This window comes from Mytilus californianus, unplaced genomic scaffold (genome assembly GCF_021869535.1).
Source record: "Mytilus californianus isolate M0D057914Y unplaced genomic scaffold, xbMytCali1.0.p SCAF_2, whole genome shotgun sequence".
Taxonomy (NCBI): domain Eukaryota; kingdom Metazoa; phylum Mollusca; class Bivalvia; order Mytilida; family Mytilidae; genus Mytilus; species Mytilus californianus.
Window position 1 is genome coordinate 65,500,454 of NW_026262668.1, and position 25,188 is coordinate 65,525,641.

At 32.0% G+C, this 25,188-nt stretch overlaps 1 protein-coding gene across 1 annotated transcript in view; it reads left to right on the forward strand.

The window, feature by feature from the left end:
* The window catches only part of LOC127730238 (uncharacterized), an 80,987-nt gene that overhangs the window by 27,036 nt on the left and 28,763 nt on the right, over positions 1 to 25,188 (forward strand). The window contains exons 15-28 of the mRNA XM_052238534.1: positions 2,194 to 2,287; positions 7,774 to 7,890; positions 8,744 to 8,838; positions 9,375 to 9,543; positions 10,397 to 10,457; positions 11,312 to 11,441; positions 11,783 to 11,868; positions 12,149 to 12,264; positions 12,824 to 12,901; positions 13,800 to 13,934; positions 14,358 to 14,419; positions 15,422 to 15,523; positions 17,256 to 17,432; positions 18,010 to 18,092. Coding sequence (XP_052094494.1) covers positions 2,194 to 2,287; positions 7,774 to 7,890; positions 8,744 to 8,838; positions 9,375 to 9,543; positions 10,397 to 10,457; positions 11,312 to 11,441; positions 11,783 to 11,868; positions 12,149 to 12,264; positions 12,824 to 12,901; positions 13,800 to 13,934; positions 14,358 to 14,419; positions 15,422 to 15,523; positions 17,256 to 17,432; positions 18,010 to 18,092 — 1,505 coding nt within the window. The remainder of the gene's footprint in view (positions 1 to 2,193; positions 2,288 to 7,773; positions 7,891 to 8,743; positions 8,839 to 9,374; positions 9,544 to 10,396; positions 10,458 to 11,311; positions 11,442 to 11,782; positions 11,869 to 12,148; positions 12,265 to 12,823; positions 12,902 to 13,799; positions 13,935 to 14,357; positions 14,420 to 15,421; positions 15,524 to 17,255; positions 17,433 to 18,009; positions 18,093 to 25,188) is intronic.

The following is a 25,188-nucleotide window of genomic DNA, read 5'->3' on the forward strand; positions in this document are numbered from 1 at the left end:
TTGACTCAAATTCTCATATTTGATTTATTACAATGTAAAACATTTATCCAAACTATTAAAAGTCTAAAATAAACAGTTAACAGGACATGGGCATGATAACATGTAGCTTCGTTTCGTGTGTATTTTAGTGTAGACGCCATCTAATTAACTAACAAGTTGACCTCCAAAGTCATCCGATGACCATATAAGCGATGTAAACATAAATAAAGATATAAATAGATTAAGCGAACCAGTGCTATTGGATTTTTGTAGGTCTGTTTAATTTCATATTATAGATTAAAAATGTATGTTTATCATCGTTTTTACCTGTATAAGAATGATTTTTTGTGGATCGTATCAGTCAATCAAATGATTTACATTTGTTTCACTTTCAATGTTGACATTCTTTTCCTTTAAATAACTTTACACATACAGTTCATGAGTTATCCATCTCTAGCTAAGGGGTTAAATTGAAGTTCACATGAATACGGATTCAATGAGGTCGAATTATTCACTTGCAAGTGAATAATTCATCATCAATGTTTCTTAGCTTATTTTGACAAAATTGAACCATACTGGCGGCTAAAAGCGAATAATTATTTCACTATTTCACTTTCATTAATGATTGAACAAAAAAAATCATATATTAGATTTTTTAATATCTCGTAGCTAGTGCCCCTTTTAATTTTGAAAAAAAAAAATCAACATTATTTCTACAATGTTTTTTTGTCAAAATGTTTTCACATTGACTTTTTTTGGGAAAAGATGGCTTTCAAGCCATCTTATGACCTATAATATTGACTAAGCCTTATTTCTACTTTCAAAGACTCTCACATCAATCCTTTTATGGTTTGCATTAAAGAACCACTCAGATTCATCAGATTGTTTTGTTCAAAAGAGTAAAACAAAAGAACAGTTTGAATGTAAACAACTAATCGTCATATTTTGATATATCCCTTATTTATTTGCGATTATTTTTCAATAAGTATAATGTGAAGTATGGGCATTCAATTATTAGAAAATGGATATTTTTAGACATCTGTGCTAATTTTAAATGACTTTAATCTTTGAAGCAAGGTCAGATTCAACATAAAAATTTGCATTGGGATAGATTGGTTACAAAAATAATATGTATTAAAACTGAATTTGGCTTTACAATTACATTTATATCTTTCTAGTGTGTAGTTTTAACTATTTCTCTGCAGTACTAATATTTAAGTTTTGTATTATCTACTCACATTAGGACATATTTTCTAAGAAACCATATGATTTTCAGCTCTTGTGTATATACTGTGTCTGTCTCTCCTGTTTCGGGCAAAATATGCCAAGTTTGAAATTGAAACTTAGTACATATGTTAAAAATAAATGAAATGTTTAATATACATGCAATATTAGGGAATTTAGCCAGATTTCACAGTTCAATGAACATAGAAACGTGATAGTGCAAGCTGGGCATGGTGTTTTATGAATACATATTCTTGTTGAAAAGTGTTAAAAAAAATAGACATGAAATGTCAGAGTTGTAAATCTGACTGCTTTAATTAAATAATACAGCATGGGAATGAAGGTACCTGCCATTGTTAAACAGTTGATTGATTTAATATTTCAGCATGGGAATGAAGGTACCAGCCATTGTTAAACAGCTGTTTGATTTAATATTTCAGCATGGGAATGAAGGTACCAGCCATTGTTAAACAGTTGTTTGATTTAATATTTCAGCATGTGAATGAAGGTACCAGCCATTGTTAAACAATTGTTTGATTTAATATTTCAGCATGGGAATGAAGGTACCAGCCATTGTTAAACAGTTGTTTGATTTAATATTTCAGCATGGGAATGAAGGTACCAGCCATTGTAAAACAGCTGTTTGATTTAATATTTCAGCATGGGAATGAAGGTACCAGCCATTGTTAAACAATTGTTTGATTTAATATTTCAGCATGGGAATGAAGGTACCAGCCATTGTTAAACAGTTGTTTGATTTAATATTTCAGCATGGGAATGAAGGTACCAGCCATTGTTAAACAGCTGTTTGATTTAATATTTCAGCATGGGAATGTAGGTACCAGCCATTGTTAAACAGCTGTTTGATTTAATATTTCAGCATGGGAATGAAGGTACCAGCCATTGTTAAACAGTTGTTTGATTTAATATTTCAGCATGGGAATGAAGGTACCAGCCATTGTTAAACAGCTGTTTGATTTAATATTTCAGCATGGGAATGAAGGTACCAGCCATTGTTAAAGAGGCAAAGGAATCATTAGATGCAGGTTCCTGTGTTGTCATTGGACTACAGACTACTGGAGAGGTATTTATGCACGCTCTAATAGATCCAACACTTTTTAGCTCACTTTGTAGTAAAGGCTTGGATTCTGTCGTCGTAAATGTTTTAAAAAAAATCTTCTTCTCTGAAACTTCTGGGCCAAAATGTTACCAAAATTTATCTTACTCTAAAATTATAACATAGGGGTTAAAATGCAGTTTTTATACGTCTTTTTATGGGACGTATTATGGTATACCGCTGACCGTCTGTCGGTCCGTCTGTCCGTCCGTCCGTCTGTCTGTACGTCATCAACATGTCGGATATTGATTCAAAAATGCTTTAACCAATACGCATGAAACTTTGGTGAATTGTTTATATCTATTGAGGTGAGCTCCCTTTCGTTTTTTATAAATTTCAGATTTACCATTTCCGAGTTTTTGGGTTTTATTCATTAATAAAGGGGGGATTTTCCAGTTTTCAGACAATAACTCAAAAACAATTTCACCAATTTGCAAGAAACTTTGGTGAATTGTTTATTTCTATCGACATGAGCTCCCTTCTGATTTTTATAAATTTCAGAATATATATTTATGGGGTTTTATTCATTACAAAAAGGGGAATTTTCCATTTCGGACAATAACTCAAAAATGCTTTCAGCATTTTTTATGAGAGTTTGGTAAATTATTTATATCTATTTTTGTAAGCTCCCTTTTGATTTTTATAAATTTTCAATTTTACATTTCAGAGTTATAAGATTTTATTTGTTTATAGTCTGACAACAGATTTACTAAGTATTGCGCAACAGCACAGTGTATTGCACAACAGCAAGAAATCTTTCATATAACCAATTTCAAGTTCTTTGACTACATTTATTCAGAAACCTATAATATATCAAATATTTAATTACAATCCAAATTCAGACCTGTATCAAGCTTGAATATTGTGTCCATTTTTGCCCAAACTGTAGAGGGTTGGACCTCTGTGGGCGTATCCAGCTGCGCTCAGCGAAGCAGTTTATTGGCTCTTATCTCAAAAACTCAATCTGACAGGGTAAAGGTGATCAGCAGGTCAAATTTTTCTCTTGTAAAATTTTCAGAAAAATTGGGACAGTTAGAGCAAATCTGACTAGTTAGAATTTTAAAAAGCTTAAAGGGAAATTTCGCGATTTTTTATTTATCATCTTATTATGTTCATAATATCATAAAAAAAATAATCACCAAGTTTTATCTGGATATGAACACTAATAAAGAAGAAAATTAGGAATTATTAATTTTATTTATTCGAACTTCCTGACTTCTGTGACGTAGTTTAAGTCTAATTGCATGCCGGGAGTGGATTTAATCTCATGTTAACTCTTGTTCGTTAATCATCTAATAACGCAATTTAAAGCGCATCAACGACTATTTTGCGTATCTATTCACCAACTATGAGTAAAGTGATCAGCCGTGCAACTTTTTAAATCAAAATGTACGATTTATATTTTAGGGATTTCTGATATGATTATTGTAATAAAAGTAAATCATACAATAGAATATTTTTATGAATTTTTTTTTCCGACGGATATGTTGAACAAACATTTATAACTGATAGTGTAATAAAAATGCATGTTTGCATTCTCACCTTTTACTTCAGTCAAGGATTTGTCTTACTATACAAATCCTTGCTTCAGTCTAGCAAACATTTCCCGCTAGTACTGTGTAAATACAATGTGTATTATACTGACACTACCTGGTAAAGGCGTGGTTAAATTCACGATAATTAAAAGATTAGCATTATGCAATCTTCACTAGAGTGTTGTTTGGCCTCAAGGGTTCGCTGTTTCAGGTGTGAAAAACATAAAAAAAAATGATAAAAGAGAAGTGTGCGGGTTTTGAGACAGAAAAAAAATATTTGGGGAGGAATATGGTGGCAAAATACCTGAATCGCCGTTATATATTTTTTTAATATTTTGCGTTAGCTCAGTTTTTAAATAAATAGGTGAGTATTGTGTTGTAACATCGAAATTCTGAATTACTTTCAATTATATAATTCTATAAATAAAAATGGCCCACGAAAACGAGCATATAAACCAAAAACTGTACTATTATAAATTATCATCGGTAACCTTGAATATTTAAATGTGCAGAGAAAATTATATCAGTTACATTAATATAGTTTGGTCCGTCCAAAGCCATTTACATTTACCTAATCGGGAATGCCCTTATTAAAATATTTTAAATCTCACAACGTATAAATACTTTAGCTATTTGACCAACGATGTTTAAAAAAAATTAACAGAACAATTTAACGTCAACTTTTCTTTTTTGAATGGAGACAGACCAGCGGAATAAATTTTCAATGTGCTTTATATCTTGTACCTTTGCAAGACTTATCATTCATTCATAAACCCACTCTAAACCAGAGACATATATACACATATATATGTCTGTCTAAAATGACAAGAATACTCCTAAAGCAGACAAGCAGTATATTCTTTAAATTCTGTGATTTAATACCAAGAAAGAAAAAAATCCCGAAATTAATTTGATACTCAATATTTTTCCTGGAAAATATTCACATCCTCATTCGGTCTGAAAATAAGATAAGAATTTGGTATACAGAACATGCCGAAGTGTGAATGTCATAAAACCTTGTTATATCAGAAACCATTATAAATGTGAACCTGTAGTAAGACCTCATGGGTCGTCACCTAACCACATAAGGTAATATACAAGTAGCTCTGTTATACCTTAATTACTACCGATACAGAATGTAACAATGCAAAGAAAATTCTGATGATTGTGAAGCATGACCATTCATGATTTTAGAGGAATCTTAGGTGGGGGATTGCCGGAACGATTTAAGTTCTGACTAGATTTTTACTCTCAATTTAAATCACTGAACTAAGAAAAAAGAAAACTACGTCCAAGAACAGAATTCTTCTTGTAAATTCATAAATACAACGTTCTTATTTTGTAACTTTCGATAGACTTGACCTCCAACCACCCCCAAACCTGGGAACAATATATCTAACATCTAACAATGTATATGTTCCTGCCCAAATAAAAAAAAACAAAAAAGAAAGAGATGAACGGTAAGTCACATCAGATTCAGATATTTATATAGTTGATTGTCATTAACTAGAGATGCATACATGTCTCTGTGTTAACTTATAAAAATAGACTTGTTATCAATACCCTCAGAAGTGAAGCAATGCATGAACTTGCATTATGTAATTGTGTAATAAGAATTTTTTAGCCCGACAGGAAATCGCTTGAATACCTGGACGTGTCACCTCACAATACCTCTGGGAATAATTCCTTTAGCCATGCTGGTGATCAGATAAGGGAAGGTCCGAATTTATTTAAATAAGTTTATTACATAAAACTAAAAGAATTATGAACAAATTAGATTTTCGAAAACAATCTTACATGGAACACTTATTTTTGATTTGAACTTTGACTTTTTAACTAATTCCCATTTAAATTTCTTGTTTCAAAAACGACAGACCATAGTTATTTAAAAAAAATAATTACATTTTCCGTATCAAGTTAGTTAGGAAAGGTTGCACAACCATGTCTATTATAATCATTTTTGTGACCCGGTTAACTGTTCATGCTTTCCTTGTTGAATAAAACAACCGTACGCTTGACAAGATATCGACACTCAATTACGACTACGTTAGGTTACTGCTGGTTTTGGTCCTTTGTGGTTTATAGATATCAAGTGGTTTCGTAAACCCGGAAGATGACAAAATGGCCGCATGCAGAGAATTGATACTCTCAATTTAAAATCGATGGTGATCTCTTATCTAGCAGAATAAAACTTTAATATTTATGAATTTGTGCTTTTTTATGCATAATGAACATAATATCAATTTTTCATTTTTTTGCGAAGTTTCCCTTAACTTATAGGTGATGGCAAAAGCTGACATGGCCTTTAAGGCCTAGAACAGATAGAGAGAAATTTCAAACAGAGAAAATTCACCAGAACAATAAGATCTACAAATAAGACAACTTTTCAAAAATTGTTAAATGACCTTTTATAGATTTTTGTCTCGCCTTGATGGAGTCAAAAAGCGAGACATAGGTATGCTGTTTCCGGCGTTGGCTACGGCATCGACAATGTATTAGTTTGTGATTAGGTCTAGTTCATGGTGAACCACTAGTGGTAGGTCAATGATATTTGGTATGCAGTTGTATTAGCATTGGCACATCTCAATTCCATGGAGATTATTTGGCCCCGCCCCCTCAGTCAAGGTCTATTGACTTTGAAACTTTTCATAGTTAACATGTATTAGTTTGTGATTAGGTCAATTTATGGGGAACCACTAGTGGTAGGTCAATGATATTTGGTATGCAGTTGTATAAGCATGGGCATATCTCATTTCCAAGGAGATTATTTGGCTCCGCCCCCTTAGTCATGGTCTGTAGACTTTGAAAATTTTGCTTAGTTTACATGTATTAGTTTGTGATTAGGTCAGTTCAAGGGGAACCATTAGTGGTAGGCCAATGTTAATTGGTGTTCAGTTGTATAAGCATTAGCACATCTCATTTCCATGGAGAATATTTGGCCCGCCCCCTCAGTCATGGTCTATTTACTTTGAAACTTTTGCTTAGTTTACATGTATTAGTTTGTGATTAGATCAGTTTAAGATGAACTGCTAATGTTAAGTCATTGATATTTGGTATGCAAATTTATTGGCATTTGCAAATATCGTTTGCATGGAGATTATATAGCCCCACCCCTGATCATGGTTCATTGACTTTGAAACTTTTACATAGTTTACAAGTTAATGTTTGTGTTTAGGTTTGTGTAAAGGGAACGACTAATAATAAGTCAATGGTATTTGGTATGCAGTTGTATTAGCATTGGCAGATCTCATTCCATGGAGATTGTTTAGCCATGTACCTTCAGTCATGGTTCATCTACTTTGAATATTTGCATAACTTACATGTTAAGGTATTGCAATTTTAATTTCAACATTTGCATTATCAAAATTACAAAAAGGTGAGACATATCTCTGTGATAACAGTTTATTTGTCTTTAAATGATGATTTTCCCCTTTTTGCATTTTTTTAGTAAACTATTTTTTCTCTGGAAACTGCTCCAGAGTCACCTAACAGAATTTTAATGAACTTTCACAAAATCTTACACGCATGATTTGCTTTTACACCTTCTATTTTATTTCTTTAAGATTAAAAGTAAAAAATTATCACAATTCTAATTCAAGAATAGTACTGAGTCTTTATTTTCTGGATTTTTGGAAAAGTGTCTAATGGCTGCTGTCTGATGAAATTAAGAAAAAGCTAAATTAAAAGGGTACATTTAGGATGGGCATTCAAAAGATGGCATCCATAATCAATTATCTATTTGAAATATATTGTAACATTGTCATTCTGTCAGACATTAAGACTAAAGCTTAAAGCAGCAGTTGATTTATCATTGATGTTTAATTGGTATGATATCCCAGTGAGGAATTGTTTGGAGTTGGTTTTATTACTGGGGTCATGATAATTCAAATGCTAAAAATAGCATGTTTTATATTTTAGGCTAGTTTAGACAGTGAACTGACAAAGAAAGGAAGTTTGATTGGATTTATGTCGTTATGTAGAGAAATCCTCACAAGGTTTATAAATCAGTACTTTCCTGTCATGATTGAAACTAAGGTAAGCTTTTGGCTTGTATTTTGAAATCATGTCTGAATAAAATGAAATTTGTTCTTAGCAAAATTATATGTTATATTGTTACTTGATAATTTAATGCTTGTTTTATAATTTTATTGGACTGTAAAAGTGTTGAAATTAGCATATGTTGTATGAAGCATGGTACTGCCTTACTGAAAATGAGTTGAATCATATATTTTGTTAGTTATATTTTGATATTCATATGCATTGTAAGAAAATTGTCATTGATCAGATTTAGTCTGGGGTGTTGCTTTTGGGGGAAAGGAAAAAATCACCTTAAAACTTTAATTGATTGGTGTCTGCCAGAGTAATGGAACAGTTAATGAAACATTGATGTAATGTGATTATTTATGAATAAAAGAATAGGTGGTGGTTAATAAGAAGGAAGAATCCTAATGAAACAGAAAAAAAAAATTAGAGCTATTTTCCTAATGCTTGTAGTTTAATTAAAAGGTTTGGTTGGCTTGCTTGCTTTGTTTGTATAAATGTTTGCTCAAGCATTGTAATTAAGATTGACTTCTGCAATCAATAGATAGGCGGGGCTTCAGCTTGTATACATTATACTCTGCATTATACTTAACATCCAATAACATTTAAGTATAATGTATACAAGCTGAAACCCTGCCTATCTATTGATTGCAGATTTCGATCTTAATTACAATGCGTGATCAAACATTTATACAAACAAAGCAAGCAAGCCAACCAAACCTTTAAACTACAAGCATTAGGAAAATAGCTCTAATTGTTTTGCTTATTACAGCAATTATGAAAAAGAATTAATCTCTATCAGTAAAATAAAGACATAATTGATCAAGTTTGTTTGTATGTATGTCAGATTGGAGGTGTTGAACCTATACAGGTTGATGAATGGAGCAAAACAGCTAAAGGAATGTTACTGGGATTTGCTGAGCAAATAAGCCTTCCAGACAGGTAATACAAAAAATGTAGTTTTATAATTAAATGTATTAATGAAATTTTATTTTGCAAAAGCCAAATTTAGATGTATTTAATTTGGTTCTTTTTGCATCCATCATCTTGCGCTCCTGCTAACTGGTTTGGACATTTAAACTTTTTACTCAACTTGTTCCTTTTTACTAGTCAATAGAATTTCACTTATCCAAAAGGTACAACTATTTGTCCAATTTTGATTGCCTAAGAAATGCCAACAATGTTGAATATCAATATATGAAGAATATTCTGTAAATCACCTTATTACTGCAAAAAGTAAGATAAAGTATCAAGAAAACAATGTGTAATGGGTTAGCCAGACAATTTTACTGTAATAAATCTCTTCTTTGATTAATATGAAAAGAGATATCTATTTGTGCATTTAATTACATTTAAAATCTATGAGTCTCTAAACATTTTGCAGAGGAAAACAAATGTTTTTTTTTGTGTCTAAAACAAACTTTAACTTACATTGTTGTAAGAAAATGAATGTATTATTTCTGTTTTACATTGCATAGTCCTCTGGATGAAATAATTGATAAATTAGGAGGGCCTAGCTGTGTTGCTGAGATGACAGGAAGAAAGGGGAGAATTGTAAGACATAGGCCTACAGACACGCCTAAGTATGAACAAAGATCAGCAGATATTGATGCTTATGGAGGGGTTGATAGTCTAAATGTACAGGAGGTATATTGTCAGTTTATTTTTCAACAGTGAAGGTCATATATTTACAATATAAGATTGATTAATTGATTGATTGTTGGTCACTTAACATCCAATGGCAATATTTCATGCATGTTCAGGACAACTTTATATAACAATAAGGCAATGTGGTATGATTAAAAATTAGAATGGAAATGGGGAATGTGTCAAAGAGACAACAATCTGGCCAAAGAGCAGAATGGGTACTCAATGGGTCTTCAACACAGCGAGAAAATCCCACACCCTGAGGCATGCTTTAGCTGTCCCCTAAACAAAAATGTGTACTAGTTCATAGAAAATGGACGTCACACTAAACTCCGAAATACATAAATGAACCGAAATTAAAAAAAACATACAAGAATATATAAGACAACTATCCACCATAGAACAAAAAACAAGGATGTAAACAATTATAGGTCAAAGGGCCTTCAGTGATGAGCAAAACCCATACCCTTTGGTTCAGTTTGGTTTGGTTTCTCAAGAAAGGAAAATATAATGTAATAGGCAGTTATCAACTTAATTTTCAGCAAATTGTCCTTACTTGTTTTTCGTGTAAAGGAGTTCATAAATATTCTTTTCAAAAAAAATTTGTAAGTTTACTCCTTTCCCTCATGAAAAAAATTTAAATGAAGAGAGTAACTTTGGTCTAAGCTTAGCAGGACTAGTACAGAATTTCCATTCAACCTGTAAATTACTTGAGAAATAAGAATAACCAGAAAAATAAAACATACTTTATAAAAGTTATAAATTGACATTTAGCTCTCAATGTTTACAAGTTGATATCTGATAGTAAACTGGTATAAATTTAAGTTACTAATTCTGTCCTAATTTCTTGCAGAGAAACCAGTTTATGGAAGGGAAAAAGTTAGTGGCCATTATATCAGATGCTGCCAGTACAGGTATGAATTGTTTTAAACTCTGTCATGTGATATCCATAATGATTTCTGTACTGTCAAGGCCCTTCAGTACTCGTGTTGTGAGTCCATTCTTAGTATCAAACTGTAACAAACTTGTTGATTAAACTGCTTAAAATTTTCAATTTCAATTTATATTAATTTCCAAAATTATATATTAGTATTGTTTACATTTAAAACGTAGCAGATGAATGACTACAAAAGTTTTGATTTTGATATTCCTATATACTGTGGATACATTTTTATTCGTGGGATACCAATTTTAGTGGATTCGGGTTATAGGTGAGCAAATTTAAATGTTCATCGAAAAAAAAATTCCTATAGGCTTGTATGCAGACTTTTGCAAAACCACAAAATCAAATATCCACAAAAGAAAAAGAAAAAAAAAGACATTTACTTCAACCCACAAAAATTGGAACCTACAAAAATAAATGAATTCACAGCCATTTCTTCAAAGAAGAAAATCAAAAACTTTGAATGGTAAAATAGATGTTACTGTATATTGGTTATAGCCTTTTTACAGAATGTCAATCTGAATCAAAATTTATTTGAAAAAAATGTATTTTTATAAAATCTATAATTTTTAATGTTATTAATTTTATAATCTCATTCATTTGATTCTGTTTAATATTTCTTTTATGATTTAAAAGTCTGTTGTAACTATAATTTTCTCTTTTAATGTGAAAAGTAAAAAAAAATAACTACTTTCAGATGCATATATATTTACAGCTGTTTAATAAAAATTAATTACTAAAATAAGAATTTAAAGGTTGATGATTTAAAAAATGTTTTTTTTGGAGGAGGCATTGTTATATTAGAAATGGATTTTGTTATCTCAGGTATTTCTCTTCATGCTGACAAGAGAGTAGCAAACCAATGTCGACGCGTGCACTTGACAGTAGAGTTACCCTGGAGTGCTGACAAGGCTGTCCAGCAACTGGGTCGATCTCATAGGTCAAACCAGTCAAGGTTGGTAAATATAAAAATAAGAAGATGTGGTATGAATGCCAATGAGACAACTCTACCAGATACCAAATGATTTAGAAGTTAACAAATATAGGTCACCATATCATCTTCAACAATGAGCAAATCCAAAACGGCATAGTAAGCTATAAAAGACCCCCAAATGACAAATGTAAAACAATGCAAACAAGAACACTAATGGCCTGATTTATGTACAAAACAATAAATGATATAAATATGATATACAGCAACAAAAAATTTAATAAGCATTAATATTTTGTGTCTAGTGCTGCTTAGACACATCTTTGTTTCATTTATAGTAAATAATCATAAATTGTCTCTTGTAGTGGTCCAATATATAAACTGCTGACCACCGATTTAGGAGGAGAAAGAAGATTTGCTGCTTCTGTTGCCAGACGACTACAGTCTATGGGTTTGTTATTTATGTTTACCTGAAAGAAGTTTCAGAAGTTTTATGACTTTTATTGAGTGTATACAGTGTTAGGTATTCTTCTTTTTGATTGACCGTGATCAACCATAGAAACCTACAATTTTTTTTCTAATGACAGGTTTAAGGCATTTAATCAGTTTAATGTTATTAGTTACACAGTGTGCTATTTATCTAATACAATATATGTACGAGGTTAGTAAATTCCATATGAGCGAGATGTTTCTAAATGAGATTCTCAAGTGTTAATGATTTATTTTTGAAGGTGCCTTGACAAAGGGAGATAGAAGGGCAGCAACTGGAGCTGATTTGGGAGAATTTAATTATGACACACCATATGGTAGAAATTCATTGAGAATAATGTATCAGCATATATGTTCTGTAAGTTTTCAGTTCTTTCATTATAAGCATTGAAAGATATATATTTCTTAGTGATTTTTAAAGGTATTTTATGTCTTAGCTATGATGGAGTAAAGTTAAAATTTTAAGGCCTATGTTTTTAACAGCTGTTTACATATCTTCCACTGGGATTCATTATCATTCATTGGATATCAATTTTTCATGGATTTCTCACATAAAGATAAACTACAAATTCAAACGTTCAACAAAGTACAAACTTTCTATAAGCATGTATACAGACGTTGGCAAAACCACAAAATCTAATATCCACTAAAATACTGTTTTTCCTCAATCCACGAAAATTGTTATCCACGAATTAAAACGAATTCACATTAGTTGTTATGATAGAAAGTTAATTTGAACCAATTTATCAAAGGTTGCTGAGAATAACAGATCAATTTTATTTTTGAATTAATTTTTTGGGAAAATTTTAAGGTAATTTTTGTTTGTGTTTATGAAAATAGACATGGAATTACTACATAGGTCATTAATGATACGAATACATAGACATATTAAAAATAAGAACGCTTCTTTTAAACAGAAAAAGCTAGTTCCTGGAATTGATTTACATGAGATTACAGAAAAGTATAATTTTGAACAGTTTCTACCTCTAGTACAGGTGAGTTGAAATAACCTTATTGTTTAGAAATATCTACTTCCAAACAGTTGAAATGTTATTGTATGTATTAGGGACTAGATAAGATATAAGATCAGAAATTGCAAGGGGCATTGGCGGCTGACAGGTCCCAATATTTGGTCCACAACTTCTGGTATAGGCCACCACATTCTTTTAATCTCTTGGTAACTTATAGGAGTAGGAGATGAATTTCATTATCTTTTCAAATGTCAAAAAAAGGAAATAAAAAAAACCCTTAGAAATAACTATATACCACAATATTACACTGAAAACCCAAGGGAATACAAATTAAATAGTTTGTTATGTTGAACTTTACAAAAAGTTAGCAATACTTTGAACAGCAAACCCAAGGGAATACAAATTAAATAGTTTGTTATGTTGAACTTTACAAAAAGTTAGCAATACTTTGAACAATAATTACTGTAAATTCAGAAATTATTGCGTGCATTTATTATTGCAATTTTTGAAAAATTAACAAAAATGTGAGTTTAACTATTGCGAATTTTGGAAAATCTACATACAGATATATGTATAAATATCAGAGTGCGAGTTTTTATTATTGCTATACTCAAACAGTCGCGTAATTCGCATTAATAAAAACCTCGCAATAATTTCTGAATTTACAGTACTCAATATTTACAATTTGTCTGATTTTGTTTTGTCTTTTTGGGTTAAACATTATGATTATATATAAATTAGATTTTTCTGTAATTTACTATTCGAACATAATTATGGTTTGTGTATATATTGATCATACAAATGAGTTTATTTATTATGTCCTTTTGTACAGCTACATGGATGTGTCTGAGGTTTGATAATAAAGTCTAAAGTATTGTTTATTAAAAGTGTGCAGTAAACATGATATGTTATTTGTTTACAGGAAAGTTTAGTACTGATGGGCTTAGCTGATATAGAAAATATAAAACTAGGTGTAGCTTTAAAAGATTCAGATGCTGGAGATGTGTCAAAGTTCCTCAATAGAATACTGGGATTATCTGTGGAAAAACAAAATCTAGTAAGCTATATATTTGATATATTACAAAGTTTCAAATGTAGATATCAAGGCTACTTATTTTGCTCTGACAAATAATGCAGTCAAAAATTTACTAATTGCTGTATATTAGAAAGAAAAGAAAATAATAAAGAAGGAGCGAATTATGAATCTGTAAACTTTAATTTTACAAATTATGGTAATATCTCTATTTTGAAATAGAATAGGGATAATTGAAGTGAAAGCTAATGAAAAACTGCATCCTTCATATCTCTGTCTGTAGTTTTTAGCTTCCTGTATGCTCTATTTCTGACAAGAATTTTCACTGTAATGTTTCGTTTTTCAAGATTAAATTCAATAATGATCATTTATAAATGTGAAGTTTGTACTATTAGATGCTTATTGAGAAGTCTGTGTTTTATATATGTTTTACTGTTTTTCCCCCAGATGTTCAATTATTTCACAGAGGTTTTAAAACTTACAATACAGAATGCAAGAAAAGAGGGAAGGTAAGATGTTCTTAAGGAAAATTAAAGTAAATGGTGGCCTAAACAGTTATTAGGTTAGAGGAAAAGTTGAGCACTCACAAACATTTTTAACCCCGCCACATTCTTTATGAGCCTGTCCCAAGTCAGGAGCCTGCAATTCAGTGGTTGTCGTTGGTTCATGTCTGTCATATTTGTTTTCTGTAAATTGTTTTGTTTCGAATTAGGCTGTTAGTTTTCTCAATTGAATGGTTTCATATTTTTCATGTCGGGGCCTTTTATATCTGACTGGGTTTTTCTCATTGTTGAAGGCTGCACGGTTGCTTATTATTGGTTACATCCATGTTGTCTCATTGGCAATCATACCGCATCTCCTTATTTTTATATTAAAAAACAATCAAAGAACACTTGGTAATTCTAAGTAAAATATTGTTTTGTCCAGTAAATGTCTTGGCATTACTGGACCGAATGAACAGAAATGCTAAGAAAATGTCCAGTGAGACATGGCAAAGTCCAATTGAGGCCAAATGTTTAAATGTTCTATAAAGTTACAGTTGTATAAGTTTAAAAATGAACTCTTGATAAATAAAAATTAAGATGTGGTATGATTGCCAAAGAGACAACTATCCTCTTGAGTTCAAAGACTTGGATGTAAACAACTATAGGTCACCATACTTTCATTTTGGGGGGTATGACATCATGTTAAATTGAAATATTTGGTTTTGATGCTTATAAATAGGAATAGATTAGACATAGTTTTACAGATAGATATGTTCATCATACTAAATTCTGTCAATTTTTTTGTTTATTTTATCACAGGAATTGACATTTGCATTAAAATATATAAATCATCTTGAACTAAGCATTTTTTTTACAAGTAGTCTTATCTGATAAACAACAGAATTGGACATGTTTCATAAGAACATTAATACATTTTTATCTTAGAGAGCCTGGAGAATTGGTGCAGCATATTTCAGTTTAAATATTTGTTAATTTGAAGAAAACCGAATGATATTATTTTTCTAGGTACAATGAAGGTATGTTAGACATCACAGCTTCATCAGTAGAGATGATTGGAGAACCAAAAGAAATATTCAGTGAACTAAACAAAAGTCATACAAAAACCAGGTGAGTGTGTATCTATAGAATTGTGTATAGATACATGAGAAAGTGTTATGTTTAGTATACTACAAAAAAGTGATGAACTTATCAAAATTTAATATCATGTACATGTTTATGGGAATGGATGTAGACATAAACTTAACAAACTTTTTTTGTTCCATGTTCCAATTCAAATAACTGGTAATTTTTATGTTACCAACATTAATATATATCAAGATGTGTTATAGCAAATTTGGTGCTTTTGGAACACTTTCTTTACTTATAATCTTCATTTATAGGAACACTTTAGCCAGAAATCCATATGCAAACATTTATTTTTCAATTGAACTGATATTACACTCTACATGTATACAAATGCTGTTCTTTGTGATAAATAATTATATATTTAGGTATTGTAATTATAACATTTATGAAATGTGTTGTCTAAATGTTAGTGTCCTGTGAATTGTACCATTATATAGTAGTGTATTAATAAATTCATAACAGAAAGCTACAGTTATAGCGGACATCATACAGACAACTAACGGTTAAGTTAGAAATGGAAACTACTTGCACATAAAGATGGAAAGCAATTGCTAATAGTTTTATGTGTGTCCTGTATAAAATACATAGCTACAAACGGGGGCCTACGTGGACAAGTGGTCTAAGTAGTTCATCTACTGTATCATTAACCCTGCACATGGGAGGTGTGTTAGTCTACAACCTTAATTGACTGGGATTGTCAGTTTTCCTGCCAAAGGTCTGAGTTTCTCTCCGAGCATTCCAGATATTTCCACTAATAAAAACTGACTGCAAGATATAGCCAATAATGCTGAAAGTGGCGTTAAGCACCAACAATCAATCAATCAATCAATCAAACCTTAAAACAACATCATATAAGAATTATTCTTAGGGATTGTTCCAGTATAATTAAAGAAGTTGTCCATTGACAGACCTGATTAAAAAATAAAAAAGACTAAATTCCAAATCCATCCTAGAAAAAAGAGAAATACTGAAGTGAAATCTTTCTCAAGTCATATCAGTACACATACATCCATTTTTGTCCCCCGCGTAATGCAATGCGGGGGACCTTGAAATACTGGGCGTCCATCTGTGTGTCCATCTGTCTGGTCTTGTTAGCGCTCTCACAGGTACAATTCTTGCCAGATTTTTATAAAACTTATACTATAGGTTAATATCAGCAATATCTCCGACAAGTTATATAATGGTGGACGATCAACTTTTTTAAAAAAGTTATACCCCTTGGAAATATTAGATTTATGGAAAATGGCCTTGTTAGCGCTCTCACGGGTGCAATTCTTGCCAGATTTTTATAAAACTTATACTATAGGTTAATATCAGCAATATCTTGGACAAGTTCTATAATGGTGGACAATCGATATTTTTAAAAAGAGTTATGCCGTTGGAAATATTAAATTTATGGAAAATGGCCTCGTTGGCGCTCTCAAGGGTACAATTCTTGCCAGATTTTTATAAAACTTATACTATAGGTTAATATCAGCAATATCTCGGACAAGTTCTATAATGGTGGACGATTGACTTTTTTTAAAAGAGTTATGCCCTTGGAAATATAAAATATGTGCAACACGGGGGACATTGGAACTCTGTTCTTTTATAAGTTTTGAAATTATGAATGTTTGTTATTATGGTATATCCCAATAGCTTTATTTGAAAGTTTTACAACATATGCTAACAGAAAATGTGTGTGCTGAAATACCTTTACATTTTTTATTTAAAGATTGATAGAATTGAACATAGATCGTGGAATGAGTTGGGATATGGCGGTGACAAGGTTAGAAAATCACACAGGTCCACATGATGGTTTCTACATATCCAAGAGGGACATGTGGGGCAGGAAACTATGTATTTTGGCAACACGGAAGGAAACCTCATCTCATCTTTTTAGAATATCAAGGTTAGTGATGTGTTGATTGTTATTGTTTGTCTGTTTTTATGCCCCCACTGTGGCAGAGGGGGCATCAAGTGTTACCTTTGTCCGTCTGTACATTTGCCCGTACATATGTCCCAAATTAGTCTCTGCTCTCTTAACTTTAGTTCGCCTCGGCCAAATGTTATGAAACTTGTACACAATGCTTTTTACCATAAAACACTGATTGAGTTTGAGTTTGGGTGCTGTCACTTTACGGTTCTCTAGTTATCCCTTTATTATGTTGTATGCAAGCGGGGGCATCATCTGTGTCCCATGGACACATTCTCAATTTATTCCAGTCTTGAGTCAGGTATTGTAGAACGGGAAACTTTTGTTATCACTTTCAGATTTGCATGATTTATATTTATTGATTTTGTTGAATCATTAGAAATTTCTGTGACCAGTAGACTCTGGTATGTTCTTGGTTTATTCATTGGTAAATATTACTATGCTATAGCTATCACTGTATGTTACTATGCTATCATTGTAAGTGTATCTCATAAAAACTAACAAAAAGTGCTTGCAACATGACAGAATTTTGTATTTTCTTTTTAATTCCTAGGCCTAACACTGGACTATCTATGTTTGAGGAAGAAAAAGCAGAGTTAATGCACAAGTATGTCCCACTTGCAAAAGACAAAGCAGGTACATTAAATATTATTGTAATCATTTTGGATTTTATGCATTGTGCTCTTTCTTAGTATTTTCAATTGACCATCTCCATCTTTTCATCTAATTTTTTTTTACAAAAATCTTATATTTGGGTAGATATTTTTTTCGAGTTTGCATATCAGTATTTGACATGTGATTTTTTTTTCCTTCAAAGTTTGGTTGACCTTCAGAAGAATGTGATATTAGAAAAGAAGTCTATTTCATGGTTACTTTTTGACAAATTCTTTATGGTATTCTTACTGTGACTTGACTGTGAGTGTTGCTTTCCACCTATTGCAGTTTATTTAAAATTCTGACCAAGTTACAATTTGTTTTATCGAACCAAACTGTTCAACTGGTCAGAAATTTCAACTAACTACTGAAGAAAACCAGTCTAGTCGTGAAAGTGCAAGATGATAAAATAAAGCATACTTACAATCCTATTAGACTTTAATTCCACTTCATTGGTGTTAAAAAAATTACTTAAATATCATTATTGAAATTATCATTCGTAAGGTGATAGGTAGTAATTTTTGAATTGCTAAAATAATGTCCAAATTTAAGTTTTTCTATTATTTCTTCTAAAATGGTGTTAATCTATGCATGGTACAAAGCTTTCTTTAAGTTGATCTCTAAAATACTTTGTGAAATATACTTTAAGGTAATTATGTTGTCTTGCAGTTTTAAAGGGAGATAAGATCAATATTTCAAAAGATCAATGATTTTAGGTTATCTCACATTGAAACTTATTAACAACATATTGTAATTTCACATATATTTTACTGAATATAACATGTTTTAAATCAAACTGATGTCTGGCTTCTTATGAATATAGAAGAACTTTTAAAGAAAAAATTGTATGAAAGCTTAGTTTGGAGAATTTTATAGCAATTCAAAGATTACTACCTATCATCTTTCGCATGACAATTATATAAAAACATGTATGCAAATTCTGACAATGATTTCCATAATATTAATGAAATGGAATAAAAGTCTAATATGATTGTAAGTATGCTGTATTTTATCACCTTGCACTTTCACAACTTGACTGTGATTTTCTACAGCAATTCGTTTAAATTTCTTACCAGTTGAACAATTTGGTTTGATAAAAAAAATTGCCATTTGGTCAGATTTTTTAGTAAACTGCAATATGTGGAGAGCAACACTTACAGTCATGTAACAGTAAATGGGTGAAGATGAATTATTGAATAGTTTACAGTAAAGCTTTGTTAAGGGAGTCCATACAGTTTCAGGGGAGTTAACTCTTTATGTGATTATTACTATTCAATGTTCTGTTGTGATACATCAAATTTTGAAGGAAATACCACTGAAAAAGTTTCCAAGAGTGTATGCCACAAAAACAATGTTTTTTATCTTTTAATGCGATAAAGACGGTCCATCATTGTCATCTGTCGTCATAAACTTTTTAAAGGATATTCCCTTTGTAAACTATAGGATCAATTTTAGCTAACCTTGACCTAGTGACCCATAGGATATTCCTGTATAAAGAGTGTGTTTTGCAAACTAGCCAACATGACTTTCATTGCTACAAATAGAGCATAATGGTAAAATGCAAGTAGTCGTCAAATATTTTGTAAACCATTATAGATAGAAAAAATCTGATGGGGGTTAAAGGTTAAAATACTAAAAATGTAAAAAAAAAATCTTGATGGATATTATAGATAGACAAAAATTGTCAACAGCCAAAATGATCAACAAAAAGGAACAGGCACATAAAGAATTACTGATGTCAATATGGCAGAATCAATTTCTTTTAGGTTCAGAATAGGAACAGGCACATAAAGAATGTGGTTGGGTTCAACATGTTTGTGAACACTCAATGCATTCCTTAGCCAGGAACTGTGCTGTAACAACACACACAGAACAAAAAAATCATTTAGAAAGTCTTGCTTCATCAGCTCAGTACTCAGCACAAAAACTGATAACAAAAAGACCCCATGCACCAATCTGAGAGTACTCACATTTACTGAAGCTAGTTCAAAGCCCAATGTCATCTAATAAATGAACTATGTTTTCTTAAGACTAAAATGTTAATTGTTACAACTCCTACAGATTTAGTATAAAGATGTCATAATTATTTTGAGAAATATACGATGGTTCGCAATATGCTATAAATGGATAAGTACAGGTATAAGTAGCTCATCAATTTTCCAACTACTGTGGATTCATTATTATTATACCCCACGCAACGAGTTGCGGAGGGTATAATGTTTTTGACCTGTCTGTCCGTCCGTCAGTCCGTCAGTCCTGTTTCTTGTCATCGCAACTCCTCTCAAACCACACAACAGAATTTCATGAAACCTTTTCAGATAATAAGGACATACTACGTAGATGTGCATATCAACAGGAAATTAAGATTCAATTTTTTTCCCAGGAGTTACGCCCCTTTGAACTTATTTGCCCAATATACTACTGCAACCTTTTGTCATCGCAACTCCTCTCAAACCACACAACAGAATTTCATGAAACCTTTTCAGATAATAAGGAAATACTACATAGTTGTGCATATATCAACAGGAAATTACAATTCAATTCTTTTTCTAGGAGTTACGCCCCTTTGAACTTATTTACTTTAATGTACTACTGCAACAGTTTGTCATCGCAACTCCTCTCAAACCACACAACAGAATTTCATGAAACCTTTTCAGATATTAAGGACATACTACGTAGATGTGCACATCGACAGGAAATTACGATTCAATTTTTTTTCCAGGAGTTATGCCCCTTTGAACTTATTTGCCCAATATACTACTGCAACCTTTTGTCATCGCAACTCCTCTCAAACCACTCAACAGAATTTAATGAAACCTTTTCAGATAATAAGGACATACTACGTAGATGTGCATATCGACAGGAAATTACGATTTAATTTTTTTCCCAGGAGTTACGCCCCTTTTAACTTATTTGTCCAATATACTACTGCAACCTTTTGTCATCGCAACTCCTCTCAAACCACACAACAGAATTTCATGAAACCTTTTCAGATAATAAGGACATACAACGTAGATGTGCATATCGACAGGAAATTACAATTCAATTTTTTTTCAAGGAGTTACGCCCCTTTGAACTTATTTGCCCAATATACTACTGCAACCTTTTGTCATCGCAACTCCTCTCAAACCACACAACAGAATTTCATGAAACCTTTTTAGATAATAAGGACATACTACGTAGATGTGCATATCGACAGGAAATTATGATTCAATTCTTTTTCCAGGAGTTACGCCCCTTTGAACTTATTTGTCCAATATACTACTGCAACCTTTTGTCATCGCAACTCCTCTCAAACCACACAACAGAATTTCATAAAACTGTGTAGATAATAAGGACATACTATGTAGATGTGCATATTGACAGGAAATTATGATTTAATTTTTTTTTCTTACACTTATTTTATTTCTCCAATGACAATGTGGGGTAGTGGGGTATGTGAGCGCGCTAGGTTCTTTCATTTTATTTCTCCAATGACAATGTGGGGACGTGGGGTATGTGAGCACCCTCACTAAGGTTCTTTCATTCGTTGGATTATCGTGGATTTGTGGGTACAGGTAAACCATGAATTTAAAGGTCAACGAATGACACATTTTCTGCTGACTTTGGCGAAACCAAAATAAAAGTTTTCCTCAAGCCACTCAAATTGGCATTAACGAAAATAAATGGATCCACAATATTAGCAAGATTCATTGTATGGATTACAAGAGACCCCAGAACTAACAAAAATTGCAAGTTCACAATTGGTTATCAATTATGAAGTATTTCATATTAATGTGGGATGAAAAGGCTTGTTTTATGTTTAATATGTTAGTTAACATCAAAGTAATAAAGATCTGAATTCGCTGCATTAGATAAACATATCTGGAATTAAAGCCAAATATTGGTATAGCCAAGGATGTTTAAATGCATGAGGATTCACATATGAATATTCCTAATGAACCTCAAAGTGAGAAAAACAATTATGATTTTTTAATCAAACTTGCTCTGCCATGTAATTGGGCATGCTGCTATGTTCAAGAATGGAAAGATCTTAATCCTAAGTGTTGCTTGTAAGAACAGCAGAGCATAGAGTAAAGTTTAAAAAAGAATTTAGTTTCTTTTTTTCATTGAATTTCTATCCAGTATATTACCAACAAATTTCATATAGCATCCTAGCAAATAGAGAAGTCTGAAATACTATCTAGAAATTGTAGCATCATATGAAGGATCATCCATAACACAATCTATAAGAAAATCATGTCAGATAGTATCACATCAAGCAATATAGCATTAAAATACCATGAGGCCATGGGAACAACACTGCTATCCATACACCCATCCATCCGACTTTCTGCCTGTCACTACAGTTTATTTGTTCAAAATCTCTTACTATTTACATACTATGCTTTAGTTTCTTTTAGTGTTCCATATTTGGCCCTGAGTATAATCTACTGATTAATTCAAAAATTGTTGTGTGCATTCATTATTGCGATTTTTGAAGAATGAACAAAAATGCAAGTTTAATTATTGCAATTTTAGGTAAATCTACATACTGATATATATACCAGATATCAGAATGTGATTTCTTATTATTGTGATACTCAGGGAGTCACTTTTTTGGCATTAATAAAAAACCTCCCAATAATTTCTGACTGCACAGTAATTCATGATGGATAATAAACTTAACCAAATTAGAATAGTATAAATAAAACAACAAGTAGCTCTTAAGAGTTATTTAATGATTTTGGTCAATGCTATTTGATTGTTTATGTAATAGTTAAAACCGCCAAAAAGGATAACTATAAATTGATAAAATTATCATGATAATAAAACACACTCAATTATGATAAAGAAAAAATGTAATTAATTAGGTAAAGGATTACAGCTGTGAGTTTCAAAGCAACAGATTAGAATATTTTGATTAGAAGTCCAGGATACAAAGAGTAAATGGTAACCAATATATAAAATGAATAAAATAAATGATCAAATGCAAGAATTTTAAACAACGGGAAGTTGTGCACTTTCCACTTTTTAGCTCACCTGGCCCGAAGGGCCAAGTGAGCTTTTCTCATCACTTGGCATCCGTCGTCCGTTTTCCGTTGTCGTCGTTAACTTTTTACATTTTGAACTTCTTCTAGAGAACCACTGAATGGAATGAAACCAAACATGACATGAATGTTCCTTATGAAGTGATGACCAAGTGTTGTTACTTTGTAGCCGATCAATCATCCAAGATGGCCGCCAGCGGGGGACTTAGTTTAACATAGGACCCTATGGGAAATACATACAAATGTCTTCTTTTAGAGAACCACTGAATGGAATGAAACCAAACATGGCATGAATGTTCCTTATGAGGTGCTGGCCAAGTGTTGTTACTTTGAAGCCGATCCATAATCCAAGATGGCTGCCAGCGGGGGACTTAGTTTAACATAGGACCTATGGGAAATACATACAAATGTCTTCTTTTAGAGAACCACTGAATGGAATAAAACCAAACATGGCATGAATGTTCCTTATGAGGTGCTGACCAAGTGTTGTTACTTTGAAGCCGATCCATAATCCTAGATGGCCGCCAGCGGGGGACAATGTTTAACAAAGGACCCTATGGACAATACATACAAATTTCTCCTTTTAGAGAACCACATACTGAATGGATTGAAACCAAACATGTCATGAATGTTCCTTATGAGGTGCTGACTAAGTGTTGTTACTTTGAAGCTAAACCTTCATGCACGATGGCTGCCAGTGGGGGGGGACTTCCTTTGACATAAGACCCTATGGGAAATACATACAAATGCTTCTTCTAGAGGTGCACTGAATGGAATGAAACCAAACATGGCATAAATGTTTCTTATGAGGTGCTGATGAAGTGTTGCTACTTTGTTGCCGATTTACTGTTCAAGATGGCCACCAGGATTTTTTATTAAATTACAGAACCAATATTAAACCTCACTCATTATTAGGGTATCTGTTATGATTTTAATCTATTTTTACATGATTTCCAAAACCAAAGTAGAATCAGGTGAGCGACACAGGCTCTTGAGAGCCTCTAGTTGTCTCAGCTTGACGGAATCAAAAAGCGAGACATAGGTATGCTGTTTTTGGCGGTGGGGGCGGCATCAACAATGTATAAACTGTGATGAGGTTAGTTTATTGGGAACCACCAGTGGTAGGTAAATGATATTTGGTATGCAGTTGTATTAGCATTGGCACATCTCATTTCCATGGAGATTATTTGGCCCAGTCTCCTCTGTCATAGTCTATTGACTTTGAAACTTTTGCTTAGTTTACATATATTAGTTTGTGATAAGGTCAGTTTATGGGGAACCCCTAGTGGTAGTTCAGTGATATTTAGTATGCAGATGTATTAGCATTGGGACATCCCATTTCCATGGAGATTAATTGGCCCTGTACCTATATTCAGGGTTCATTGACTTTGAATATTTTGCATAATATACATTTTATTTTATTTTCAACCTTTACATTTTATTATCAAAATAATAAAAAGGTGAGACATATCTCTGTGTAACAGTTTATTTTTAGCAGTTACATCATAATGACAAAATTGTGAAAATTAATATTTGGGGAAGCAAGCAGTTGGCACTTTGTATGGCCATCAGTCTGTCACATACAACCAAAATAATAACTTTATAAGGCTTTCCAACATTAGTGACTTCTATGAAATAATATAAAGATCAATTACTAGTAAATTTGTTTTAATATTTATCTTTAAAAGTTCTGCTTCATAATATGTTTTGATATTATGAAATTCAGATGCAAAATAGTTTGTGAATGATGACTCTTCCTTGCTATAGAATTTCAATATATTTCTCTTGTTTAAACCTATTCAGTGTGGATATAATACATGTATCTGGTGTTTTCTTCCACAATGCAGGTTTTTTTCATGTACTGTTGTGTCCGGATGTTATTCTGTGATCAATTTCACAAAAAATCTTGCAAGAAAAAAGTACTCTTTAAGTCATTAACATTTCAGTATAAGTTATAATCAATTCTTGTTGTAAGATTTTTTGTGAAAAGAGCCCCAGGTACATTCTTATGGGTCTTGTTAGTATGGCTACTTTTATACTGAAAGTGT